Genomic DNA, 27,000 nt, shown 5'->3' on the forward strand with positions numbered 1-27,000 from the left:
AGTATTGCTTATACTCATAACAATCACAAGAAAATCACACCTAGTTTTGTAGCTGAAATTCGACCCTGGGATCCGAAGGTCATTGTTGACTTGTTTCTATGCTACATGCTACAACCACTACAGGTAGTATTGCTTATACTCATAACAATCACAAGAAAATCAAGTTTATATTGCTTAAACCAGTTTATATTGTTGACCTTTTACAATATCCGGTGGTAGGGGACCAGCTTGCATGCACCTCAGCCAATAGACCTGGCAGCTTGTCTAGCCGACAAGTACATATTGCCAAGTGTGATGCAGCTTACGAAGGCTGGAGCAGATGAGCTTCACACCTAGTTTTGTAGCTGAAATTCGACCCTGGGATCCGAAGGTCATTGTTGACTTGTTTCTATGCTACAACCACTACAGGTAGTATTGCTTATACTAGTAAAATCACAAGAAAATCACACCTAGTTTTGTAGCTGAAATTCGACCCTGGGATCCGAAGGTCATTGTTGACTTGTTTCTATGCTACATGCTACAACCACTACAGGTAGTATTGCTTATACTCATAACAATCACAAGAAAATCAAGTTTATATTGCTTAAACCAGTTTATATTGTTGACCTTTTACAATATCCGGTAGTAGGGGACCAGCTTGCATGCACCTCAGCCAATAGACCTGGCAGCTTGTCAAGCCGACAAGTACATATTGCCAAGTGTGATGCAGCTTACTAAGGCTGGAGCAGATGAGCTCACACCTAGTTTTGTAGCTGAAATTCGACCCTGGGATCAGAAGGTTGTTCTTGACTTGTTTCTATGCTAAAACAACTACAGGTAGTATTGCTTATACTCATAACAATCACAAAAAAATCAAGTTTGCATTTATTATCCGCCATCTTGAGGAAATCTTTGAAAGATTAATCTGGATGACATCTTTCTTTCGTGAAAGCCTCGTAAATATAAAACCTAGTTAAGTCAATTTTGTCATAATTCAGTAATTGATCACACTGGTATTTTTTCATTTCACAAGAAACATGCAAAAACAATGAATAACATGACCAAGTAACAAAAAGCTTACTTAAATTTCGACATCAGATTTGTGGCTTCATTAATAGCTACACTGGCAGCATAAAGCCCCAACTTCTTCACCTATAAAGATATCAAACAATCATTTAACAATATTAGGACATCTACAGAGCATGATTCATCACATTTTTCAAGATTATGTTAGTGATCAAAAAGTAATTTTCGTTCTATTTTCGAGTTTCGTGCCAGGGAGCAGCAAAATAGTAAGAGATACCCATCACTGACTCTGAGTTACTAAGTGCCAAATGTGAATCTAGAAAACCAGAAAGAACTAACAGAAATGTCACAATCATTAATGCCCATGTTTGCCGCCATAAATACAGGGAAAAGAATAACGGATGGACATCTCTTGAGTTTGAATCATCAAGTGCAAAATGTCAAAATTTGATTCTCAACCCAGGTCAAACTTACAGTCACAGAACACGTAAAGGTCCAGCTGATGAAGATTGTACCAACCAAAAAAGGGAGAAAAACGAAATAAAAATAGAAAACATGGCATCAGCTGTAACTGCAATGCTTAAGCTTTAGACTATACACACGCGATATTAAGTGTCCGTCACTTGACCATGAAAAGCAAGTCCTAGCTAGCAAAAGATTCTCAATATCAGACAGCTACCCCTGATGATCAGTGTACCACCAGCACTTAATTAATTGAAGAGATGAATAATCCTTCTTACAATTGCTAGCAAATGTCCCCTATTTTCTTCAGCAAAGGAATTTACTGTCCAATAATTTGAAGAAATTATGATATCGAACGTATAATGGGACACGTATTAAAGACATCTACTGAAAATTTTCAAATAAAGTCCACTTCACAAAGTCACATGAATTGCAAGTCAGCGTATACAGGGAAAATACTTCTTATATTTACAACTCTTCTGCAAATCCATTTTTAAAGGAAAAGAAAAGGATAGAGTGTAAAAATGGAAAGTATACGTTTCGGAAAAGCTTGAGGATAATATCCCCATAGCATCACTGGTATTTGAATGGTTCTGATTCTACAAATACTCGGTCATAATCTTCATTAGCAGACAGAGGTATCTTCCTGTGATTTAATAATGCATAGTGGTAGAAGGAAATCGTTGAAGTCAGACCACCAAATAATATTTTTGCCGTAATATGCCAATAATGAATATACCTCCAATATATCTTGCTTAGATCGGTGGGTTTTGGGGAGCAAGCGAAACTCCTCTGTCAAGCGAATACATTCTTGAACATTTTCAGGGGATACAAAGTCAACAGCAACCTTGATACATGACTGTATAGCAGTAGATCAACCACAGAATCAATACCAAGGTCATTACATTAGCATGTGAACACAGATGGAAGCAGCCATATTAATAATTTACCAATAAAAGTATCAGGAAAATGAAATATTGCAGATATTATATCTCATACAGCATTAATATTTGTATAAGTGACTTCAGATAGTATTAATTCCTGAACCTGTTGGAGAAAGAAAGAAACTGCAAGGACCTGCGAAGAGCTACAGTACAAAGACACTCCTGAAAAACTGTTCTAGCCAAAGTCAGATTCAGCTTAGATCAAATTCCAGAAGGAGAGAGCTTGAGTTTGCTTCAATCACAAGGCTTCTTAGATTATCAAGCTCAGACAAAGAATAACAGACATTTGCCTCGAAGTAATGGATCAAACTCAAAATTCTATTATTATAGCAATAATGTGCTAGTTGTAATATCATGATACCATTTTCAAAAAAATACTGTCTCAACATCATCGTCCATTGTCGAAAACAAAACAAAAAAATCATTGTGCATTGTCAAACTATAACAGGATTTGATATTCTGAAACATGTTCCCTTTCGCATAAAATCCATAGAGATATGGACTTTTGTCTCCAATGTATCTCTTCTGCCTTGGCTATATCATGCAATTCCTTAGATAATGCTATTCCATCAGAAACTTCTTCCTCTAAGTTACTATTCTGATTATCACTTTGCCCCCTCCTGTCCAATTGTTGCAAAATCTGATCTTTTCTTTCTCCCCAGGTGACCAAAAATTTCTTTGTTCCACTTCTTTAAATCATCTTTTAACTTTCTGAGTTTTTTTGCTAGAACCACATCTGGTCTACCTTGGAACTGATAAGAATTCCACCAACTCTCCACCGTGGACAAGAAATTAGCATGTTCAAACCACATGTTTTCAAACTTAAAGTACCCCTTTCTTCTTTCCCATTCCCCACACTCCAACAATATTGGACAATGATCCAACTCTACCCTAGGTAGCACCCTTTGTTTGATGGCTTTGAAGGAATCATCCCACTGTCTTGATACCAAAAATCTGTCTATTCTCGATGCTGATTCTTCATTATTCCCTCTGAACCATGTGAACTGTCCTCCATGTAAAGGAAGATCAATAAGTTCCATATCATCAATGAACCTTGAAAAATCCCTCATTGCCCTAGTATTTTTTGCTCTTCCAGTTCTTTCATCTTCAAATCTGGTGATATTGAAATCACCTCCAATCACCCAAGGCCAATCTTCTAAACCTGCAGCTGCCCCAAGCTCTTTCCACAGATCTTTCCTCTTCTTTCTATCACAGGGTCCATAAACCCCAGAAAAAAGAAACTTGAAATTACAATTTTTATCTTCCAAAAAAACAAGTTGCTGAATATTCCCCCACCAATGTTTCGCTGCAATTCCATCTTCGTTTATCCCACATAAGTATGATTCCACCACTGTTTCCTATAGCATTCCACAGATCTTTCCTCTTCTTTCTATCACAGGGTCCATAAACCCCAGAAAAAAGAAACTTGAAATTACAATTTTTATCTTCCAAACAAACAACTTGCTGAATATTCCCCCACCAATTTTTCGCTGCAATTCCAGCTTCGTTTATCCCACATAAGTATGATTCCACCACTGTTTCCTATAGCATCGAGCTCTAACCAATTTGTCCATCTATTTCCTCCAACCTGCCTGATCAGGGAACAACTAGATTGCTTCAATTTTGTCTCGCTCAAACAAATTATATCTGCATTCCATTTTTTAATCATAGACTTCACCAACCTTCTTTTGTCAACATCATTCAACCCTCTGACATTCCGACATAATTTTGATCTTCATATTCACTTTGCAATGGCCTACCTTCCTCTACCTCTACTCCCTGATTCATCCCCATAATTCACCCCAAAATTCTTCAACTCCTCGAACTCTCTTTGATTTTTCTTATGTGGAGATGGGTTTTTATTTTGTGGCCTTGGACTTGCTAATCTACTCCTCTCAATTCTCAGCAAAAGACCCAGCAAATCATTCTCCTGATCATTTGCCTTGACCCCCAATTGACGACATATTTTCAACATATTGGATTTCACCCAGCGAGAAGCATCGATAAAGTTTAGCCTCTCCTGGATATTGCATGGGCCATTTTCATACCAAGGGAGCATTAATATCTGAGAAGGAGAATCAACTGCATGTACATTTTCCTCTACACTACTCTGAATCTCACCACTAATAGCTCCCTCCCCAATTTCCATGAAAGGACCAGACCTTCCGCTAACAATCATCTCCAGATATCGATCTTTCAAATTTTCTTCTTCTGCTATGTTTGCTTTTAAAGACTCATTTGACACTTCAAACTCTTCCATGATATCTCGAGGATTGCTGCCCTCTGCCGGGACAATCGCGAACTGATTAGGGCTTAGAAGAGAGAAGAAGTTGTTTTGCAAGAGCGGGAGCTTCTGGAGTGGTATATTGAGTTTATAAGTGCAGATGGGTTGGGCCTCTGGTTTCTTATTCTGGATAGAGGAGTTTGTAATTTTACCTGGGTCGGACTCACCACTTGGTTTGGCCAGGTTTTTCTCTTGACCCATCTCTCCTATTCCACTATATTATTCTGATTGGGCTTATTTATGGGGCTGTAAATTTGGTAAAAATAGCACGGGCTAGCCAGTTTTTGGACTGGTAATTCAAAAATAGCCAGCGTTTGCAAAGTTATTGAAAAATAGCCACTATTTTGCGGCAATACGGACCGGTCCAACATAATATACTGGAGATTGGTGCACATGTGTATGAACTTCCAGCATATTATGCTGGAACTCCAATACGCGGAACGTTCCAGCATAACATACCGGAGATTGGAGCATTTGTGTATGAACTTCCAGCATATTATGCTGGACCGGTATATTATACTAGAACTCCAGTATATTCAGTCCAGTATATTATGCTGGAATATTTTCCGGATTTTGAACAGTGTTTTCGTTCACATTTATCTTTACATGAAAAATGGCTAAATTTCGATTACTTTTGAAACTGTGGCTATTTTTCAATTACCACTTGTAAATCTGGCTATTTTTGAATTTCTCCTGTAAATTTGCCTGATTATTTTTTTGGGCTTCCGAGAGTTTACTTTATATGAGCCCGGTGTTAGAGAAAGTGCTCGCTTCCTCGCTTAAAGCGAGAAGCGAAGCAAAGCGGCCCTTTACCCGCTTCTGCCATGTGAAGCGACTCAGGTAGAAAAAAACGATTGCTTCCCACTAAAAAGCGAGAAGCGACGCGATCAAGCGAGGCTTTTTAATTAAAAAAGAAGGGTTTCGGTTTTCTTTTATTAAACACGACCAGCAGAGATTCAACTAAAGAGGCGACTAGGGTTCTTCAACTTCAACTTCAAGTCTTCAACAGAGATTCAACTTCAAGTTGAAGACTCCTCCTCCTCCTCCTCCTCCTTCTTCTTCTTCTTCTTCTTCTTTCACTGTTTCAACGTCCAAATAGCAGCGAAATGCTGACGAATTTTTTTTTTTTACCTTCGGTTCTTCTTTCTCAGTCTTCTCCTCTTCGTTGAAATGCTGCCCAATTTTTTTTTCATTATTTTTATGTTGTCCAGTTTTTAACAGAACCATACAGCCCTTCCTCTTATTTTTATATCCTTTATTCTTAGTTCTTATTGTCTTTCTTATGTGTTATGTAGTTGTTCTTTTAATGGCACCAAAAGAAGATAGGAAAGATCCGGCTTGGACTTACTCTGAAAGAGTTAGCGAGACCAACAAAACAAGATGGCAATTAGATGTCTTTTTTGTGACAAGATTTCAAATGGTGTCTATGCAGTATTTACTTTAATTTTATTTTTTAAAATTCCGATTCACTTCAAAAAAGTGAGCGCTTTGCTTCTCTCTTTAAGCAAAATGGGGGTTGTCGCTTTTCCTCGCTTCACGCTCTTCACAACACTGTATGAGCCTCTTCCTCTAAAATAATTTCCACCACTATAACTGTTAATTGGTTGCTTGCCCATAACTTTCTCCATACTTCTTACGGGATTTAGCCGAAGAGGGGCACAAGCAGTGTTTAGAAAAGCGATCGCTTCGTCGCTTTAAGCGCGAAGCGACGCGACGCGACTCAGTGTCGCTTCTAGCTGCCTGAGGCGACTCGACCTAGGGAAGCGCACGCTTCAACGGAGGAAGCGACGAAGCGACGAAGCGAGCAAAGCGACGAAGCGATCGCTTCTGTTAAAAAAGCGACATTGAGTCTGTTTTTTTAAAAAGATGGCCCTTTTTTAAAAAGAGGGCCCTTTTTTAAAAGAAAAAAACTTTGGTTCTGTTTTTTTTATACAAAACAGACCCTAAATTGAAAAATTGGTCATTTCTTCTTCTCTCTTCTACGATCAAGGTCGACCAAAGCCTAGGGTTCTTCATCAACATTTCTGACCAGTCCAGGTAATTTTCTTCTTCTCCTTTCTTCTTCTCTTTTTTTTCTTTCTTCTTTCTTTCTTCTTCTTGGTCCCGTCAGAATCTGTTTTTTTTCTTTCTTTTTCCTTCTTTCTTCCTTCTTCTTTTTCGTTTATCTCTGAGACTCTGACAGTCCAGTACTCCAGTTTGCACTGTTCAGACTTCAGCGACTTCTTCTTCCCTTTATCTCTAACCCATTTTGTTTTTTCCCCCTTTTATTCTTCTTATTTATTACTTTTAATATGTATTTTAGTATATGTTATATTTTTCAGTTTATTTGATTTTTTTAATGTATATTTCAGCATATAAAATTAATTATTATTTATATATGTTATATTTTTCAGTTTATTTGATTAATTTTATATGTATTTCATTTTAGAAAATTAATTATTATATATATGTTATATTTTAGTTTATTTGATTTTTTAATGTATATTTCAGTATATAAAGTTAATTATTATTTATATATGTTATATTTTTCAGTTTATTTGATTAATTTTATATGTATTTCACTTTAGAAAATAAATTATTAATTATTATATATATATATATGTTATATTTTAGTTTATTTGATTTTTTTAATGTATATTTCAGTATATAAAATTAATTATTATTTATATATGTTATATTTTTCAGTTTATTTGATTTTCTTAATGTATTTTTCAGTATATAAAATTAATTATTATATATATGTTATGTTTTCAGTTTATTTGATTAATTTTATATGTATTTCATTTTAGAAAATTATGTATGTTATATTTTAGTTTATTTGATTTTTTTAATGTGTATTTCGGTTTATAAAATTAATTATTATATATATTATACGTATTTTCAGTTTATTTGATTATGTATTTTCTTATATCTTAATAGGGATTTCAAAATGTCTCAAAGATCGAAAGATAAAGACCCGGCTTGGCGATATGGCGATAGAGTTAATGAGAAGAATACAAATATTGTATGCAAGTTTTGTAACAAGATTACAACGGGTGGAATTTATCGCTTTAAATTCCATCTTATTGGTGGCGATAGAAACGTCACAAGTTGTCCGAAATGTCCACCGGAGGTGAGGGATGAAATAAAGAATTTTGTTGAGAAGAAGAAGGAGCAAAAAAATCAAATGAGTCATCAACCATTGGTGACCAATCTTGATGATGATGGTGATGATGATATTGAAGAATTGTCACTTCCAACAAAACGGGGAAGAGATGCAATCTCTTCAAGCCATGGATCGACGGGTACGAGTAGGACTAAAGGTCCTATAGATTGCTATTTCCCAAAGAAGCCGGAAGGAAAGAGCGGTGGAAAAGATGTACAAAAAATTGCTAAGGACATTTTGAGGGATCGTGCAGTTAGAGCTTTTGCACGATGGGTCTATGATGCTGGGCTCCCCTTCAATTGTGTCAACTATACTGACACTTTTGGAGACTTTATTGAGGCCGTTGGTCAATACGGACCTGGAATGAAGCCTCCCACTTATCATGAAATCAGAGGTCCTTATCTAAATAAGGAAGTGGAGGAGACTAATAAAATTGTGGAGGAACATAAAGTTGCGTGGAACAAGTATGGCTGCTCCATTATGATGGATAAGTGGACGGCAAGAACTGGGAAAATGATTATTAACGTGTTGGTGAATTCTCCCAAGGGAAGTTTGTTTCTTGAGTCCATTGATGCTAGCGACTCATCCACTGACCACATCAAAATGTTCACCTTATTTCAGAACACCATTGAAAAGATTGGCCCAAGCAAAGTTGTTCAAGTGGTCACTGATAATGCGAGTGAAAATGTGAAAGCGGGTGGCATGGTGGAAGGAGCGTACAAGAATGTCTATTGGACTCCATGTGCGGCTCATTGTATCAACTTAATCTTCGGGGACATTTTCAAGGAAAAACCCTTCTCTACAGTTTTTGGCCAGGGCGTTAGGGTACATTCTTATATTTCTCAGCGGCCCTTGTTATTGAATATGATGAGAAGATTCACCGGACAAAAAAATTTGGTGAAACCGGGCAAGACAAGGTTCGCCACTGCTTTCTTGACTTTACATAGTATCCACTTGCAAAAATCCAATTTGAGAAAGTTGTTCACTTCAGAGGAATGGAGCAAGAGTAAATTTGCAAAGGAAAGTGCAGGGAAAGATGTTGCACGCATTATTCTTTCTTATTCTTTTTGGAATAATGTCCTTCATGCTCTTAAAATTGGTGGCCCTTTGGTTAAAGTACTCCGTTTGGTGGATGGGGAGCAAAAACCACCAATGGGCTACCTCTATGAAGCTATGGATAGGGCCAAGGAGGCTATTCAAGCATCATTCACTGATGAGCAGAAATATGCAAAGGTCTTTCAGATCATTGATGCAAGATGGAGTGAGCAACTTCATAGACCTTTGCATGCAGCTGGACTTATTCTGAACCCGTCACTCTTTTATGATCAGCATGAGAATAATTCATTGGCTAGAGAAGTGTGGACAGGATTCCATGAGGTTGTTATCAAGTTGACCCCAGATGAAGACATGCAAGAAAAGATAGTAGATCAGCTTGCTATTTACAAGGCAGCTGAGGGACTTTTTAAGCTCCGACTTGCTATTAAACAAAGAAAGACGAAATCGCCAGGTGACCAAGTGCTTCTATATTTTATAGCTCTAACTTTAATGTATTTTTTATACTTATTAACTCTTGAATTTTTTTTTTTCACTTCTATAGTTGAGTGGTGGGACCAATATGGTGTAGAGACTCCGAATTTACAGACTTTCGCCATCAGAGTTCTAAGTTTAACTTGTAGCTCATCCGGATGTGAAAGGAACTGGAGCGTTTTTGAACACGTGAGAAATAAAAAGAATTATTTCGTGTTTTGAGATAAAGTAAATTATATCTCAATTGTCCCAACTCCTACTAATTAGTTGACACATCTTGTTTGCAGATTCATACAAAGAAGAGGAATCGACTAACCTTGAAGCGCCTCCATAATCTAGTGTTCATAAAATACAATAGAGCATTGAGGCGTCGCTACAACCACCGCAATCTAATTGATCCAATTCTTTTGGACAATATTGATGAGGCTAATGAGTGGCTAACCGGAGTCCCCGAAAATTGTGAAGATGAAGAAGTATTTGAAGGCGATTCTAATTTCACTTGGGGTGATGTTGCGGTTGCTAGTGGAGTTGGGGAGAATCCTTATGGTTTAAGGGGGAATACTTCAAGTTCAAGCTCGATTAGGAAGGGAAAAAGTGTGGCTACCACAAGTCGATCCCTATCCCTAATTGATGAAGATGAAAGTGATCATGAAGAGGAAGAGGAGGGGGAGGAGGAAGATGACGAGCAATATGAAGATAATAGAGGAATTCAAGATTTTGACAATCTTGAAGAAGAACAAGAAGAGTAGAAGAATAAGAGGTTGATTCTAGTAATTTAGTAGCTTTGATTTTGACAATTTGAACTTTTTGATTATTTATAATTTTATATTGTGTCTTTGCAAGGTTTACATTATATTTTTTAAGAATTGCGCTTCACTTTAATAAAGCGTGCGCTTCGCTTTGCGCTTCGCTTTTGAAGCGAGGCGAGCCCTTGTCGCTTTTTTGCGCTTCTCGCTCTTAAAAACACTGCCCCAAAGAAGGTTGGGAGTATATGTTGGGTATGAATCTCCTTCTATTATTCCCGATATCACGCTTGTCATACATTAATGATGAGCCCCCATTGGAAACCTGCAATTTCTCTCTCTGCAATAATGACTCTACCTATTGTGGTCAAACGATCATCAACGATTTTCTGATCGATTTTCCGATCAATTTTTTCAACCCAAGTGTTAGAATCTACTAGCACCGGAACAATAAACGCTAAATCATCAACTATCAATTCCACATTAGCTGGTAATTTAATACCAGAGTATTGAATACATATCCTCGCCCATCTCATATGCTTTCTACCTCTGGTTTCTTCATCCATTTCATTAAATCCACCCAGCTTCTCTCCTATTTCACGAAAGATATTTTCTGACCACAGATGTGTTGGAAAGCCCAGAAGTTTAACCCAAATGTAGTCCGGACACCAATTTTTCAGGTGACATAGACTCATCGGCGACCACCACCAAATAAAGTTTGCAATTATTAAGTGATCAACCCCTCATTTTGATTCTTTCGGCTTCCTTTCTTGAAGGGAATTCAGTAGAAAGAGGACACCATTCAGCTCTTTAATATTAACCCCTGCCGAAATCCTCCAAGTTTTGTCGGCACATCTCTAAACTTCACTCCTACTGGGGATGATTGAAGTTGTATTTCCAAAATACCCAACCAGACACCTTTGTAAGTACTCAACTTTGGATTTCAACGAGCTCTTATCAATCATTAACACATTCTGCTCTTCTCTGGCTCCTTTTACAACTTTAACTTCAACCTTATGCCAACTTTTGATTTCAGCAATCTCTGCATAACTCCCATTTTTGTGCATCGCCCGCGGCTAGATTTAATGTTATGGCACACCACTTTGTCCAACAACTTGATCATCTTTTCAGCGATATCAACCCATCTCGCGTCAACTTCAATCTTTGGAATGATTATGGTGGACTTCTTCTTGCCTTTCTGCGATACTATTCTGATGTATCTACCATACACGTTAAAGTTTTGAAAAATAGAGTACGAATATAATTGATCCTCGATTCCCCATTTTCTAACAATTCTTCCTTTACTTGTTGAAGCAATCTTAAGGTACTTGCAAATCTCCCGTAAATTGGCCCTATCAACGGTTAATCTGTTCACAAACCCCATTTTCCTCTCAATAATCTCGAACCAATTAGCTCTAATATCCTTAATCTCGATTAGACAACTCTCTACAATCACCTTTCTCGTCGCCATATAACTAGGCTTAAGTCAGTCAGTGATTGTAAAAAGGTTGATAATGAAGGATGACTTAGTGGCAAGTAACGAAGACGAGATAAAGAAGGAAATAATCTATAAGAAGATCAAAGAAAAAACAAAGACTCGCCGAAAAATGCTAACCGGAAAAGGAAGAGAGAGAAATGTAATCAGCACACATCCCAAGAGAGAGAGAAAGTGCTTATCTGGGTCGAATTTAAGACCACCCTGCTACACTTTTTAAATAAGCAAATTTTGGAAGGTTGGCCAAACAGCCTACTGGACAAAAAAAAAACCTCTTCCATATCCACCATTAAGATGAGGCCAGACAAACTTCCACAATAAGCCATCTTTCATCCGAGTTTTTGGCCAAAATTGTCCCTTATGTTTGAGGGTAGACACACTATTATCCTTTAAATATGACCCTGAGCACTATTTGTCCTCCAAGTATGTAAAACTTGAGCACAAATAGTCCCAACTAACGGAATGCACCAAACACTGGCCGAAACTAACGGACATTCTTAAAAAAGTCATAGTACTAATTAGTCTGACTTCCCCAGAAAACCTTCTTCTCCAATTAATTATTCCAACCTAAAATGCCACCCCCTCCCAAAGCTCTATTTTCTTCCCCACAAACCCTTCTTCCCCCATTAACACCATTGTATTTACAGTAGTTTATGCCTTTCCTGACAGTTGTAGGGACGCCAAAAGAAAACTGATTTTTTTTTTTGCTGCAAAAGGAGTGGTTTATGGAATAGAAATTAAATTCTACATAAAGAAACTACATAAAAACAAAATTTTCAATCTCGAGATCTATTTGACGAACTTTTCCGATGCCCTTGAAATATACTCAACTGTTCTTAACATTCTCTGACAATCTTTAAGAAATTTTGATCTATAGAATCTTCCTCAAAATATCTTGTATGTAAAAAAACATATCCAAATTAATTTGATAGCTAAATATTTTACAGTTATTTCAAAACTGATGTTTGTAATCATTCTCTAATCCTACTAAAATGCTTTCATATCTAATATAATCTTGCACAATGAAATGTACTCGACCAGTGGTGATAACTTTGATCTTATTTCTAGAAAAACTTCCCCAACTACAAAAGGGTAAGCCATTTGCTGACAATTTTTGGTGATCGTTAAAGCCACGAGTTCAGCACCAAGTTCGCGGTCTTGACGCTTGAGGAATCAGTTGAAATCAAGTTATGCTAAAAGCAGTTGAGTGATGTGTTGAGATGTTTTGCCTTTGACACCATTTGCAATGAGTCAGTAGGCACCCACCTTCATTGTTTGTATGCTTTCCTGGAAAGTTCGTGGGGACAAAACAGAGCTAGAGAAGAGGGTGGCTTTTTTAAGTCTCAACTCTCACGTGCAAGTGACATGGTATATGTCCGTTTATTTCAGCCTGTGTTTGATGCATTCTGTTAGTTGGGACTGTTTGTGCTCAAGTTTTGCAAACTTAGAGGACAAATAGTGCTCAGAGAGTCATATTTAAAGGATAATAATGTGTCTACCCTCAAACATAAGGGATAATTTTGGCCAAAAACTCTTTTTCATCCTTTGATTTAAATTTCACTTCTGGACATTTAACTTGTCTATAATATCTAGTTGCAATTCATAATAATTAAGAATGATCATTCAAGATTGTAATGTGCTTTTTTCAAACCATAAACTGCAATCAAGCTAGAGCAAAAGGCACGCTTTGATCAAAATCCACAGTAGACTCATGCTGAAGATCACACTTGAGCGTCTCATATAACACTAAAATTCGACTGAGGTATCTCTGGGTTTAGCTCTGCTCAGTTTGAATAGATAGTACCACTAAGTGCTGGCATGCACCGGCTTTTGTGAGAAAATTAGAGGCAATCAGAGATGCCATGAAGGAACTTATCGTTCAGTCATTTCATTTAGGCTAAATACCTAGATAGCCCCTTAAACTTGCCATTATTTGTCAGTTAGACACGTCAATTTTACTAATGACCAGTTGAGCACCTCAACTAGGCAAATGCGTCTTGTGCACCTCTCACGTCGACATGGCAAATCACGTGTTCTTCACTCAAATTTGAGTGCGTGAAATTGAGTTAAATTATGTTTTTATCTTCTTTTTTTCCTTTTCGTTCATCTTCTTCGATCACTTTCAACCTATGTTGTGCGGACTCTCCAAAACAGTTGCCGCACCCGTGTCGTATCTTCCAAAAATGCACTACTTTTAGATGACCCGGCACGCACCCATCGTCCATCGACATTTTCGAAAAGTCCGAGCAACATAGCTTTCAGAAAGAAACCTTTATCCATCTCCTTTCTTCATTTTTACACACCAAAGCTGCTAGCTTATCCAGCATAACTACCATCATTACCACACAACACCAGACCCATTTTAATCACCCTTCCTTTCATTTTCCTTCACCATGGGCTTTATTCCACGTTATTTTCCTCCATCAATATCTATGACAAAGAAACCCAGCAACAACTCACTTTTCTTTTATGTTCTTTTTCATTTTTCCTCCACAAGTACTCCATTTTGATTTACAGAAAAGAACTCATCTCCTTTTCGTTCATCTTCTTCGATCACTTTCAACCATGTAAGAAAGAAACCTTTATCCATCTTCGATCTTCATTTTTACACACCAAAGTTGCTAGCTTATCCAGCATAACTACCACCATTACCATACAACTCCAGGCCCATTTTAATCATCTTTTTTTTCATTTTCCTTCACCATGGGCTTTATTCCACGTTATTTTCCTCCATCAATATCTATGACAAAGAAACCCAGCACCAACTCTCACTTTTCTTCTTTGTTCTTTTTCATTTTTCCTCCACAAGTACTCCATTTTGATTTACTGAAAAGAACTCATCTCCATTTTCCGTTAAAACAAAACACCAACAAAGTCAATCACCACCTAGCACCACTACCACACCTAGAAAAGTCAGTCACCGCCTACAATCAAGTCTTCGTCAAATCATAAAAAAAATTAACCTATTTTATAGCCTGTTTGGCAAAGCTTCTAAAATCTGCTTATTTTGATAAGTGCTTTTTCCAAAAGTGCTTTTCAAAAAAGTACTTTTGGTGAAAATCAGTTTGTGTGTGGCTAATCAATTTGAAAAGCACTTTTGAGCAGCAATTAGTGTTTGGCCAAGCTTTTAAAAAGTACTTGTAAGTGTATTTTCTCAAAAGTGCTTTTCAAAAAAGTGCTTTTGGGGAGAAGCTACTTTTTTCTGCTTCTCGGAAACTGCTTCTGCTTTTACACAAAAGCACTTTTTTTCCTTCAAAAAGCTTGGCCAAACACCTCAATTTTTTGAAGAAAAGTACTCTTGACAAAAAAAACACTTTTGGCCAAGAAAAAAGCTTGGCCAAACAGGCTATTAAAATGGATCAATTCCTTCCCTTCTTTTTCATGGCCACCTTCGATAATTAAAAATAGAAAGCAAAATGGATTGTGGGGAAAAAGCTATACGAGGATTATGTAATATAAGTTTCACAGATTCTAAATAGCAATATGGAAAAAAGAAAATCTGGGGTGGGGGGCTGGATTTGGATGAAGCCACAAAAAAGAAAACAATAGGGGGGTAGAAGAAGAAAACAGAGGGAGGGTGTAATTTGTTTTTGTTTTTTTTGATAAATATATGTGTCCATTTTCTTTATTCCATATACAGGTGTCATTCATTCAGTTGACACATCAGCAGCAATCGTGTTTCACGTGCATGGTCTTACCAACAGAGGTATGCACGAGACACATCTCTACCAAGTAGAGGTGTCTAAATGGTCCCAAGAAACATTAAGGTGCTGAAAAATCTTGCTAAGTTTGAGGGGGTATCTAGGTATTTAGCCTTTCATTTATAGAAACAACTAGCAGTACGCCTAAAAGCAAGGAGAATTAACCAGATGAATCCATTGGATAACATAGCAAACACACAGGAAATTAGGTACAACAACCATGCTACTGATGAAATATAAAAAGTCTGATGCTTCATAGTTACGCCGGGAATTTCACCTGTCTATTTCTCACTTGATGTGGGCATCCTGCAGGAATAAAAACAGCTTCACCAAGGTACTGCTCAAACGTCCATGGCTCAACATCTGTACAGCACAAGAGAGAGACGGGGTGGGATTAAATACCCTTCAAAAGTCATTACCTACTATTTTTCAGTATCAATTAAGGAAAAGAGGATTCTTACTGAACTCCTCCTTCAGCTGTTTTTTGTGCTTCTCATTCAAATAGAATGTCTGGTCATGGATAGGGTGAATAACCTAAGAGTGAAAGCAAGGAGCGAGTTCAAAGATTCAGCACTTTGTGATATCATCAAACTTGAAACTTAAAGTGCAAGAATACTTACTGAAGTCACTGGAGCATTGTTAATATGGCGAAATTCCCTCCAATGCTTCTGCAAGTATTCTGTTAACTTGGGCACATCTTGTCTGCGAAATATATCCCATACCGCACCGCCACATTCAACTTCTGCACAATCTTGCTTGATTTCGAGAGCCACACTTGCTTCTACTAGTGCCAAGGTATTGGTACTTGGGTTTATCTCATCGGATAGAGAAGTTCTGCCAGAAATATCAGTGTACTTCATATTGGAAATTATGTCTTTTTCTTTATCAAAATCTTTCCCCTTGTCCATTGTTTCAAACAAGCAACTTTTGTTATCGTCGATGCTTCCCTGTGATTCAAAATCAATTGTTTCAGTTTTGTCAAATCTTTGTTGAGAGTCTAGTGCCTCTGCTATGCCTGAACAAAGTTCCTTTGAATCTTCAACCTCATGTTGCTTCCTTAGTTTCTCAATGATTTCACGTTGCCCGTGAGCGACATTTACTCTGGTTGTATGAGTCAATATGTTGACCTGAAGAACAAACATAAAACTTGAAATGATCATTAGGTTGATTATATAAAGTAGCGATGGGAGGAAAATTGCAATGTGTTATGATGAGCCGATATACAAGTTAAAATGTGCACCAATATGCCAATAAAATAGACAAGCTAATTCACAATTTTTATTGACACGGAGACCGACGAACCTGACCTAAATGACTGTTACAAATAATACCATCATTATGGATTGGGTATTTCTCTATACAAAGAAAGTTCATTTAATGGAAGCAGAAAAAGAAAAGGTGGAGCATTTTTCCATTCCGAGATTCTGATGGCAGACCAGTGAAGTTTGAATTTCTACACACCGAAGAGAAGTCAAAAAAGACTGCTCTTTCCACTTCGGGAAAAGAAAGAAGGAGAAAAAGGCAAAACTGATATTCGAATATCCAGTTGTTGCTTGTATCTAAATGCACTAATGCCTGCAAACTGGACACCCTTCTGTAGAGTTTTACGCTTTTTGCTATTTAGAGGAACACGTCTGCCACGGTCGTGGGAAGGTCACAATACCACCCAAAAATGGAATAAAATTAAAATTCTATGACATCTCTTAAAGCCTAGGAGTTGAAGACAATTATTTTTTGCAAACATAATCAATTAGCTAAGAGAAGAGAAAATAAGGAAAGGGCGCAAAAAGAGAAACTACAGTTTAAAGGGCTCAAGATACTGGGATTTTCCTCCAAACACGTTGGTCTAACTTCATTGCCCATCTAAAAGTTAACTTAGTTTTTTCTTTTTTCTTTTTTTTCTTTTGATTGGTAAAGTTAACGTAGTATTCAACATCATACCTCATGCCTAATCTCACTCTATCCTAAATTTCCATCACTTCTTGAACCGCATTATGAAAGACAATTACAGACTTCTATCTCTATGAAGCTTCAATAAATGGAGCCGACAAAAAGTACTAGCATTATCAGCTTCTGTAATTCATATTACATGCAAAAGTAGTAAATGCATACTTTGTTAAAAATAAAAATAAATAGATTTAAAAAATAAATAGGAGCATACGGTATGTAAGCTCCAACTCGAGAAAGTGTTAAGAATTTGCAATATGGCAAGAACTCGCACCTTGTAAGCATGAAAAGACCTAGAAACCCTATAATTTTGTAATTAAGATTTATAGCTTGTAATTACATATTTTCCTTTTCCAAGACTATTTGTAGAACTATTAAAATCCCAATAGAGTTAGAGGGGACAATCAAATCATTCATTTCCAAAATCTCTTTTTCTGTCCGTTCTTTTTTCTTTAAACCCCATGAAGCATTATACTTAGTCTCTACAGTGGTGAAGCACCTTTAGCCATGAGGGCCTCAAATGCCAGTCAATTGGACTACATAGTTTATACAGCAAGTTATCATTTTTCAATTAAATCATGTCGCACTTCAACCAATCAACACTAGCAACTACCAATGCCATGAAAGGCATTATTAGGGCTTGCCCTGAAACCAAAGCCGTAACAGGGATTTCAAGAATGTCACAAAAATTTATAAGTCAGTGCAAATTTTCTTGTTTCCTTTTTCCCTTTTTTGGCTAAATGTAAGTAAGATGTTTTATTACCGAAAGTTAGATCACGTCTAAGTGCAGATCTGTACAAATGTTGAGGTTCCATGTACAAAAAGATACAAGCTGGTAAAGGGCTAATAAAATATATCATATCCTCTTCTCCATGCATTCTGTATCCTTCACCAGAGAGCGAAAGAAGAATAGGCATCTAAGGTTTAGCATATGTACAGTCGAAGCTCTCCCTTCAAAGCACCTGTGGTTCCTTTCTATCCATGCTACCCAGCAAATACAGCATTACAGGCAGGGATAGTTTTCCACAGCTTCCAAATTCTGCCCTAACCAGCTCTTTCTCAAAATTTTCTTTCTAAAAAAATTCTACCCTAATGCACCCAAGGGTGTGGCTTAGTGGTCAATGAAGTTGGTTGAGAACCATGAGGTCTCAGGTTCAAATCCCAGCAGAGACAAAAAGACTAGGTGATTTCTTCCCATTTGTCCAAACTTTGGTGAACAGAGTTACCCGATACCTGTAATGGTGGGAGGTAGCAGGCAACCCATGGAATTAGTCGAGGTATACGCAAGTTGGCCCGGACACCACGGTTATCCAAAAAAAAATTAATCTAGATTTTAGGTTTTCTCACAAAGTTACCCGATACCTGTATTGATGGGAGATAGCAGGCAACCCGTGGAATTAGTCGAGGTATCGCAAGTTGGCCCGGACACCACGGTTGTCAAAAAAAAAGTTCTGCCCTAACCAGTACGCATATTACTTTCCAAAAAAAATTAATCTAGATTTTAGGTCTTCTCATTCTAAAGATTGAAATTTTTTTTTCTTTTCATAAAGATCGAGTGTTTTTTTGTATATTGTTTAAAGGAAAAGATTTGTTTCCATATACGCAACTACTGTTAATTTAAGTACAGTATTTCACAACATTTTTCATGGTCACTACTTTAGCAACTTCTAGATTTTATATGATATATCAACAACATTTAAGACAGAATAAGGTACCCATAAAAAGTACAACTCCGACCATACACTTTGCCTAATCAAACACAGACAACTTCTGGTCTCAAGCGGAAGTTTGCACTAGAATGTCAGCACAGAATTTGGGAAAGGGATGCATGCCCCATAAAAGCAAAATAAAATCTCAAACAGGAACCTGCAATAGAATAATCGAAGAGTTATTGGAATGAGCATACCGCATCAGAGATATCACAATGCAATTTTGTGACAGAATCACCTCTCCGAAGCTCTTCTGGATATCCATAAGCAATATAAGTTTTAGGCCCCAAGTCTGGCTTCAAGGCAGTATCGGGAAGCTTAGTGGCCAAATTTAGAAGACCATGCCTAGGATGAGTGTATTCGCTGAAGGGAAGCATAGCAAAAAAGTCAGCTCCATGCCTCGGCAAACATTCTTCAAAAGAATTTGTCGGAGGCCAATCCTTCAGTTTTAATATTTCTGGCCACCCACTGCGATGCCTACGACCCTCTAAGTAGCCCTTGAAGAACTGATGAATATTTATCTCAACCTGCATCATATAATAATAATGACAATAATAATGATAGTAATAACAACACAAAAATAACAACAGTAGATTCATTTTCGGTTAACCAGCACATCATGATCCGTGTAAGGTGCAAATAACAGACAAACCAATATAGTAGGTAAGCAACAATCTTCCACGAAATGCATGTAGGGCGTGTTTGGTATTTTCTGGAAAATGTTTTCAATCTTCCATGTTTGGTTGGCTTAAACATGGGTTTGTTGTTGTTGTTGTGGTGGTGGTGGTGTTGTTTTGGAAAATATTTTTCCCATGAACTCATTTTCCTCCAATTGGAGTAAAATGTTTTCCCCACCAAAAGGAGGGATAACATTTCCAAAATTCTTTTTCACCCTTCTCTGCCCTATTCCCTACCCCATCAAACCTAGCCACCGCCCACCCACCACCCCTCTCGCCCAGCCCCCGCCCGCCCCACCCACCATACTCCCAACCCCCCCTCCCAACCCCCCCCCCCTCCCAACCTCCACCTCCAACCCATAGTGTTTGCCTAAATTATATATTTTTCAAAATTTACTCACTAACCAAACACTAAAAAATATTTTCCGGAAAGAGTTTTCCACTCACTAACCAAACATGGGGAAATAAGTGATAAAACTACTCATTTTTCAGGAAACTATTTTCAAGATACCAAACGCACACTTAATTGCCAATTCTAGACTTCTTTTATGTTTGAATAAGTTTCCAACTCTAATCATGTAATAGAAACTGCAGTTTTGTCAGCTACGGTAAAAACACAGGAGATCAACTAGGAGATGTTGGGGCAAAATCATGCAAAAGATAATCTCCCAGATTAAAATTCATTTTAGATGGAAAAAAGGTTCAATGGCATTCAGTCTGTGGAGTTCATATTAAAAAGAAGCCATGATACACAGTGCAATGAAATTTGACGGCAATAAAATTACAGAAAAACAATTAGCTACTTATATACAGTAGACTTTAGGACGAAAATTGAGGATGCATGAGACAACTTGGAACTCAAATGATGAGACTCTGTCTCCTTTTTCCCTAAAGGGTAATTTACACAAATCAAATGCATACCTGACACCAATCCAAGCAATCAATGGACTTGACAGAGAAAGTCTCCTCGTTCAGCTTTTTCCTTGCGTTTCTGAAGGCCCTCCACATTACCATTGGCTCCCAGCTAAGACCAGAGGCCTTAGCTTGTGCATTTCTAACTATTACAGGTTCACCAGCCCTCCAATGCATTTGAAAATGCTCAAAGTCATTACCACCAATATGAACAGCACTAGGACAGTACAGAAAATTATCGTGGCTGTTATTCCTAAAAGATGCTTGTCTTACTTGACAGTGGTTATCACCGTTTTGGACAGAAGTGGTAGCAAGACAAATTGAACACCCATGTGATAAATCTATATCTGGAAGGTGGTAGTTGCATGTTAGGGCCTCAGCACTTTGAATTAGTTGGTCAACCCAATTTGCTTCAAAGATACGCCTTAGAGCCATTAATGAAGAGCCACAACCACCACGCTCTTTAGGAGGACAAGGTATACTGCCATCAGATTTGGCTCTCCATTCAGCAACATCAGAGGACATGTGATTTGGACAACCATTAGCAAGGAGGGCCTCTGGACTTCTCCAATCATCTGAAGGAACGTTTCCCTTCAAAGCTGCAGTATGACTAGCTTCCACAGACTTGCTGAGAGATGAGCTGGCTTCAGTAGCTCCACATGGGGCACCATCTCTGAGTTCCCGGCAACAATTGATACAGATTTCAAAAGAGCAATCAGGATTTGGGCAGCTTCTATGGAAATTGACAATGGATGTGTTGCAATTATCACTGCCAAATAAGGAACCATGCATCATTACAGCTATTGTATCATGACAAAACTGAGCTCTGGAAATAGTAAACATTTTCTGTGTAAGCTTACATCCTGTCTTCCAGAATAAATAAACAAAGACAAAGAACAAGGTCAACAAAAAATACATCTCAAACTAATAAAAGCATATTGCTGAAACTTTAAGCAACCGCAGGCAAACTACTTTTCTTTATATAATTAACCGCAGACAATTACTGTTCTTAATCAAAAAGACAGAGAAACCCTTGGTATCAAAGTAGGAGGTAAAATGATCATGTGGCATGAACAAGGCAGCTTCAAGAAACGGATGGCTTCAAGAAACGGATCATGTAAGCAAAGGCTGCTGGGTTAAAGAAAAGATCAGAAACAAAATGTTATTTTAAGTTTTTAACAGAAAAATATTTGAACAATCAAATCCCACTGTTCATTCCCATGAGGAAACAACTTGCATCCCTCTGCTAAACATAAGAAATTTCCCAATAGATGAATTTATTAATACCTTATATAACATTATACTTGGTTTCTGAGCATAGAAAGAGCTTCAAGAAATTTATTATGTTGGGGGACCATACCAATATACTCGATCATCATCATCAATGAGTGATTTGGTAACGTCTTCTTCTGTCAGCTGAACACCTGAAAACAACGGAGGACCAAAAACATCATTGAACATTCCGTGTCATCAACCACAAGCAAACTTGATTTATCCAAGAGAACTAAATAGTACCACGGATGTTTGTTTCAACATCCAGCTCAGATCTTTGCTCCCTTTGAATATGCCTGAGGAGGGGCAGAATGTTGAATAGCAAATAAAGTGAACCCTCCAGTCTCATCTTTTCATCAGTTTCTTGGCAGCAGTCCTGTAATCCTAACAACCAAGTTATTTTCACACCAACTTGGTGTGTTGCATGAAGGATAATCATTTGATTTATCAAAAGAAACTACAGCTAAGTTATTTCATAATATCAGCACCTGCACTATAAATACATGATCATACAAGAAGTAAAAATAACTTGTGCACAGACCTTTAAAAAGACATCTGTTTGGAGACAAGCTCCACAATTGCAATTCTTGCAACAGAAAGGACATGCATGTTCTACTTCATCTTTTGTTCTCTCTGGATACCTGTTGATTATCACGACATCTTAGAAAAGAGCAACCTCAACCAGAATTAACATAGTTCAAACTGTTATAACAACAAAAAGCCTCTACCATTCACCAATGAGGGAAAAAAACAACTTGCAGACCAACAAACCTAGAATCCTTTCTCTTTTAGGTAGTGAACAAAGGAGACTAATTTCATTACCACTTCGCAATACAATCGTTGCAATAGCGTTTTCTTTTGCATCTTGAACAGAAGACAACAGAAGCTTTATAATGTTTGCATTGATGACAGTTAAAATTCTGCTGATCCTTCCAACTGATAGTGTCCTACATATAAATACCTCATTAGGACACAGTTTCAAATATAAGCCACATGCTATGCCTGCGATACTATTCCAAATTTGCCTACTAAAATCAATGAAAATAACTTAGCGGCACTCCAATCCTCTTTCCAGGAGCACACTCATTTTATGCTTCAAAAGTATAAAAGAAGCTTTCCTGTTCAGATTCAGGTTCAAATTTTTATAATGACCATCTGTGCCAAATGGACCTATACAATAGTTCCAACTTTTTTAACTCCTTGAACAGTGTGAGATATCACTTATTTGAGAAATCAAACATTAACAAAAGTTGGATTGAGAATTATATGCTAAATATCAGTATCAGAAGGCTAATGAGTATGCAAAAGGAAAAAAGATTAGCCCCACTTTCCTAAGGAAGTTGGTCTCTGTTTTGATATGTCCAGCTGTAGCCATTGTCGGCTTCACTATGCAAGCATGGACCATCAATAATGAGAATTGTTTCCTCTGATCTATCTCTTGCCCCGAATGAATCTAACCATGACAAAAAATTGGATGGAAGACAAGAGCAACTTTCATAAATGGCAGGAGGCAGTTTGTTGTATATAGTTGGCTATGGTACCCCAAAAACTTTCCTAGGCCTCTAATTACAATGATACAATCAACAAATTTTGATGAACTATAATTTCAGTTTGCAGCTCTTAAATTGCATCTATATTTGACTTTTTAGCTTCTATTTTTTACATATAAAAATCCATACAAATCATAACAAAAAGACAGATATGTTCGACAAGAAGGGATCCTGACCAATACTCCTGGCGGTGTCAGTCCATTTGTTTCTGCATATGTGCTAAGTTCCTGCTCTCCCATGCATGCAGGGACAATAGCCATTTTCTTCTTATCATTTAATCCCTTTGGCCTCCCTCTGCGCTTAACCATCCTACTAATAGCATTCTGACAACTAACTTGACAAGGCAATCCCATATCGAAAGCTCCTAACTTTTTCTTGTTCTTTGAACCTTTTGGTCTCCCTCTTTCAACTCTCCTCTTAATGACCCTGCCTCCCTCAGCATCCAACAAAGTAGGTTCACCTGATATTCCCCCATTTTTGGTGGCAACAGGAAGCAGGCCACAAGATTTCACTTTCTGCTCAGCTTGACTACCTCCTCTGTTATCATGCATTATAAGTGCTACTGCAGTTTTATTACTTTCTTCACTCTTATATTTTGATTTCTTATTTGTTGAACCTTTGGGTCGTCCAGGTCTATTCTTTCGCTTGATGCTCAAATTTACCCCATTCGTATCAACAGCAATTTCACCTGTTATTCCCTGAATTTCTACAGCATCAAATACAACTTTCTTTTTATTTTTCAAGCCCTTTGGCCTCCCTCGCCTACCCTTCCGCTCAGAAACCCCATTTTCACAAGGAATGAAGTTGACAGTATTAGCTTTGTCAGATTCACCAATCTTATTCTCATTATGTAAGCCTTGGGGCATGCTGCAGCTATCCTTCTTAGCTATGGTAACTTCACTCAGAATCCTCACCATGCGGTCAGTTGCCAGTCTAGCCATTTTATCCTCTTGTTCCTTCCTGATATTCATTGCTCCAACTCCATTACCAGAATAAACATCACTGGAGTTGCTTATAATAGTTTTCTTTTTATTCTTTGAACCCTTTGGCCGTCCAAGGACACCCTTCCTCCTGACTACTCTAACTGCAGAACCAAAAGTAACTTCATTCAGGTCTACCCTATTTTCTTCGGTTAAAAGAATTCCCTTTTCAACCACATCTATCCTCATAGTACCCACATCTTGTCCTCCATTATTAAGATTAGCATCAATGAAATTACCACCAGTACTTCTCTTCTTATTTTTTGAGCCCTTGGGCCGACCACGCCTCTTCTTCTTGAATATCCTGTCTCCATTACCCACAGCTACAAAACATTTCTTTTCATTATCTTCCTTCTTGACTGCATCCATGTATCCATATCCATTATTAGTATTAGTATCCCTTGAACGGCCTAGTATAAGTTTGTCCTTGGTCTTTGAACCCTTTTTGGGTCTGCTGCGCCCATCCTTCTTCTTGATCATCCCTTCTTCCTCATTCAGAATTACTCCACTTTGACCAGCCATAGTGATTCTTTTCTTCCTCGCATCCTGGCACATAACATCTACTTCATCTCCAGTAGTAGCATTAGCATTACTTAAACAGCCTAACGTGATTTCCTTCTTAGTCTTTGAACTCCTACGCCGGCCTTGCTTGACTATACATTCTTCGCCTCCACCTCCATTCCAATGGCCAACAGTCAGAAGACCAATCAAGACTTTCTTCTTGTTCTTGGAACCCTTGGGCCGACCAACTTTCTTCTTATTCTTGGAACCCTTGGGCCGACCAGCTTTCTTCTTGACTATCTCATTGTGACCAGCAACTTGGTTTACACTTATCCCAAAATCACCAACTGCAATAATGTCAGTTTTAGACATTTCATTTCCAACAATAATATCAGCATTACACTTTGCAAGACAAGTATCACCTATTGGTAACACTACTCCCATTTCATCACTGGTAACAGTTTTCTTCTTATTCTTTGAACCCTTTGACCTTCCCAGACGTCCCTTTTTGACAATCCCTTCTTTGTTTCGTTCACAATTTCTATTTTTGTTCGTAGAACCCATGGGCCGACCAACTTTCTTCTTATTCTTGGAACCCTTGGGCCGACCAGCTTTCTTCTTGACTGTCTCATTGTGTCCAGCAACTTGGTTTACACTTATCCCAAAATCACCAACTGCAACAATATCAGTATTAGACATTTCATTTCCAACAATAATATCAGCATTACTCTTTCCAAGACAAGTATCACCTATTGGTAACACTATTCCCATTTCATCACTCGTAACAATTTCCTTCTTATTCTTTGAACCCTTTGGCCTTCCCTGACATCCTTTTTTGACAATCCCTTCTTTGTTTCGTTCAAAATTTCTATTTCTGTTATTAGAACCCTTGGGCCTTCCCCCTACATTCTTCTTCTTGATAAGAATGTCCCCACAGCCATTAACTAAGTCAACTGCACTTGGCAATTCTTCCCCATTTTCTCCAACCTTTCTCTTCTTATTCGTAGAACCCTTTGGTCTGCCTATTCGTTTCTTCTTATTATTCATAACTACCCCTTGTCCACTCACATCCATCATGCCACTAACTGTAATTCCCACATTTTCGTCAACATTTTCCCTCTTATTTTTAGAAGAACCCTTTGGTCTTCCTTTTTCTTTAAAACCCTTGGGTAGTCTTCCTCTTTTTTTAGAACCTATGACACCAGCAGCAGCAGCATTAGCAACTACAACATTTTCTGCAAATGGTACCACAACTTGCTGCTGGCCATCCCAATTCCTCTGCATCTGCTCGTCTTGCGTTAATATTCTCAACTCTCAAACCTACACATAGGACACCCTTTTCATGTTTTTCTTGGTTAAGTTTCAGTTTACAGCATAACCCTAATAAATCACCAACACAACTCAACCAAACCCAAGAAAGGGAAAACCCACAAAAAAAAAATTGTCAGGGTTTAAAGGCAAATGAATGATGGGACCAGTAGTTTACAGTGTAACAAAACAAAAGAAGGACACGGCCTCTCCTCTTCTATTTCGGGTTTCTCTCTCTCTCTCTATCAGCCGTTGATATGGAGTGTGAAGATTCAAATAGTAATCTTAATTTGGGAACCTGAGTTTTATTGATTTGTTGGTTCTGATAAAAGAGTTGAGTGTGAAGCCATTTTGACTTATAATTCGGGAACCTGGTTCTGTTGATCTGTTCGTCCCCATTTTCATGTTCTACTTGGAAAAGTTGTCAAATTAATTCAAAATATTTCTTCGGTCTAATCCTAAATAGATTTAGAATTTATAATCCTAAATAGTTCTACATTATATTTTCAAACTTCTAACCTTAAACATATCATTATTAAGAAACGTAGAATAAGAAATAAGTAATAGAATAAGATAACAAATAACTTTCTTATTTCATCAAGAGCTAGTTTGGAAAGCCACCTAAGAATTGAATTTAGGTTAATTATATAATTTGGCATATTTATGTGATCAAATAATTACTAGGTCAGCATGGAATTGAGTATAATTGGAGAGTTGTAATTATAGTAGAAATGGCGTGGGGTAATTATTTTTTAATGTGGTATTTAGTTTTTATCCAGCATTTTTAATGCTAGGCAAAAATAGTCACTACTCTATTAGAATTAATATAAAAAGACGG

At 37.5% G+C, this 27,000-nt stretch overlaps 2 protein-coding genes across 3 annotated transcripts in view; one reads left to right on the forward strand and one right to left on the reverse strand.

The window, feature by feature from the left end:
- The window catches only part of LOC107792489 (uncharacterized), a 29,612-nt gene extending 3,025 nt beyond the window's left edge, over positions 1-26,587 (reverse strand). Inside the window, exons 1-12 of the mRNA XM_016614711.2 lie at positions 23,550-26,587; positions 22,646-22,770; positions 22,365-22,464; positions 22,067-22,199; positions 21,912-21,975; positions 20,561-21,320; positions 19,160-19,489; positions 15,927-16,433; positions 15,768-15,840; positions 15,584-15,669; positions 2,207-2,326; positions 1,061-1,131 (exon numbers count right to left, since the gene is read on the reverse strand). Coding sequence (XP_016470197.2) covers positions 1,061-1,131; positions 2,207-2,326; positions 15,584-15,669; positions 15,768-15,840; positions 15,927-16,433; positions 19,160-19,489; positions 20,561-21,320; positions 21,912-21,975; positions 22,067-22,199; positions 22,365-22,464; positions 22,646-22,770; positions 23,550-26,138 — 4,958 coding nt within the window. The 5' untranslated portion in view covers positions 26,139-26,587. The remainder of the gene's footprint in view (positions 1-1,060; positions 1,132-2,206; positions 2,327-15,583; positions 15,670-15,767; positions 15,841-15,926; positions 16,434-19,159; positions 19,490-20,560; positions 21,321-21,911; positions 21,976-22,066; positions 22,200-22,364; positions 22,465-22,645; positions 22,771-23,549) is intronic.
- Positions 6,813-10,215, forward strand: LOC107792497 (uncharacterized). 2 transcript variants are annotated; one of them, XM_075248612.1, is made up of 3 exons: positions 6,813-9,347; positions 9,438-9,556; positions 9,655-10,215. In XM_075248612.1, the coding sequence occupies exons 1-3, from the start codon at positions 7,625-7,627 to the stop codon at positions 10,114-10,116; spliced, it is 2,304 nt and encodes a 767-aa protein (XP_075104713.1). In that variant the 5' UTR covers positions 6,813-7,624; the 3' UTR covers positions 10,117-10,215. The 2 variants fall into 2 exon arrangements, with proteins under 2 accessions (XP_075104713.1, XP_075104712.1); XM_075248611.1 differs by having other exon boundaries at positions 6,813-9,556.
- Positions 26,588-27,000: the final 413 nt, after the last annotated feature.

Source organism: Nicotiana tabacum, unplaced genomic scaffold, assembly GCF_000715075.1.
Source record: "Nicotiana tabacum cultivar K326 unplaced genomic scaffold, ASM71507v2 Un00002, whole genome shotgun sequence".
NCBI lineage: Eukaryota > Viridiplantae > Streptophyta > Magnoliopsida > Solanales > Solanaceae > Nicotiana > Nicotiana tabacum.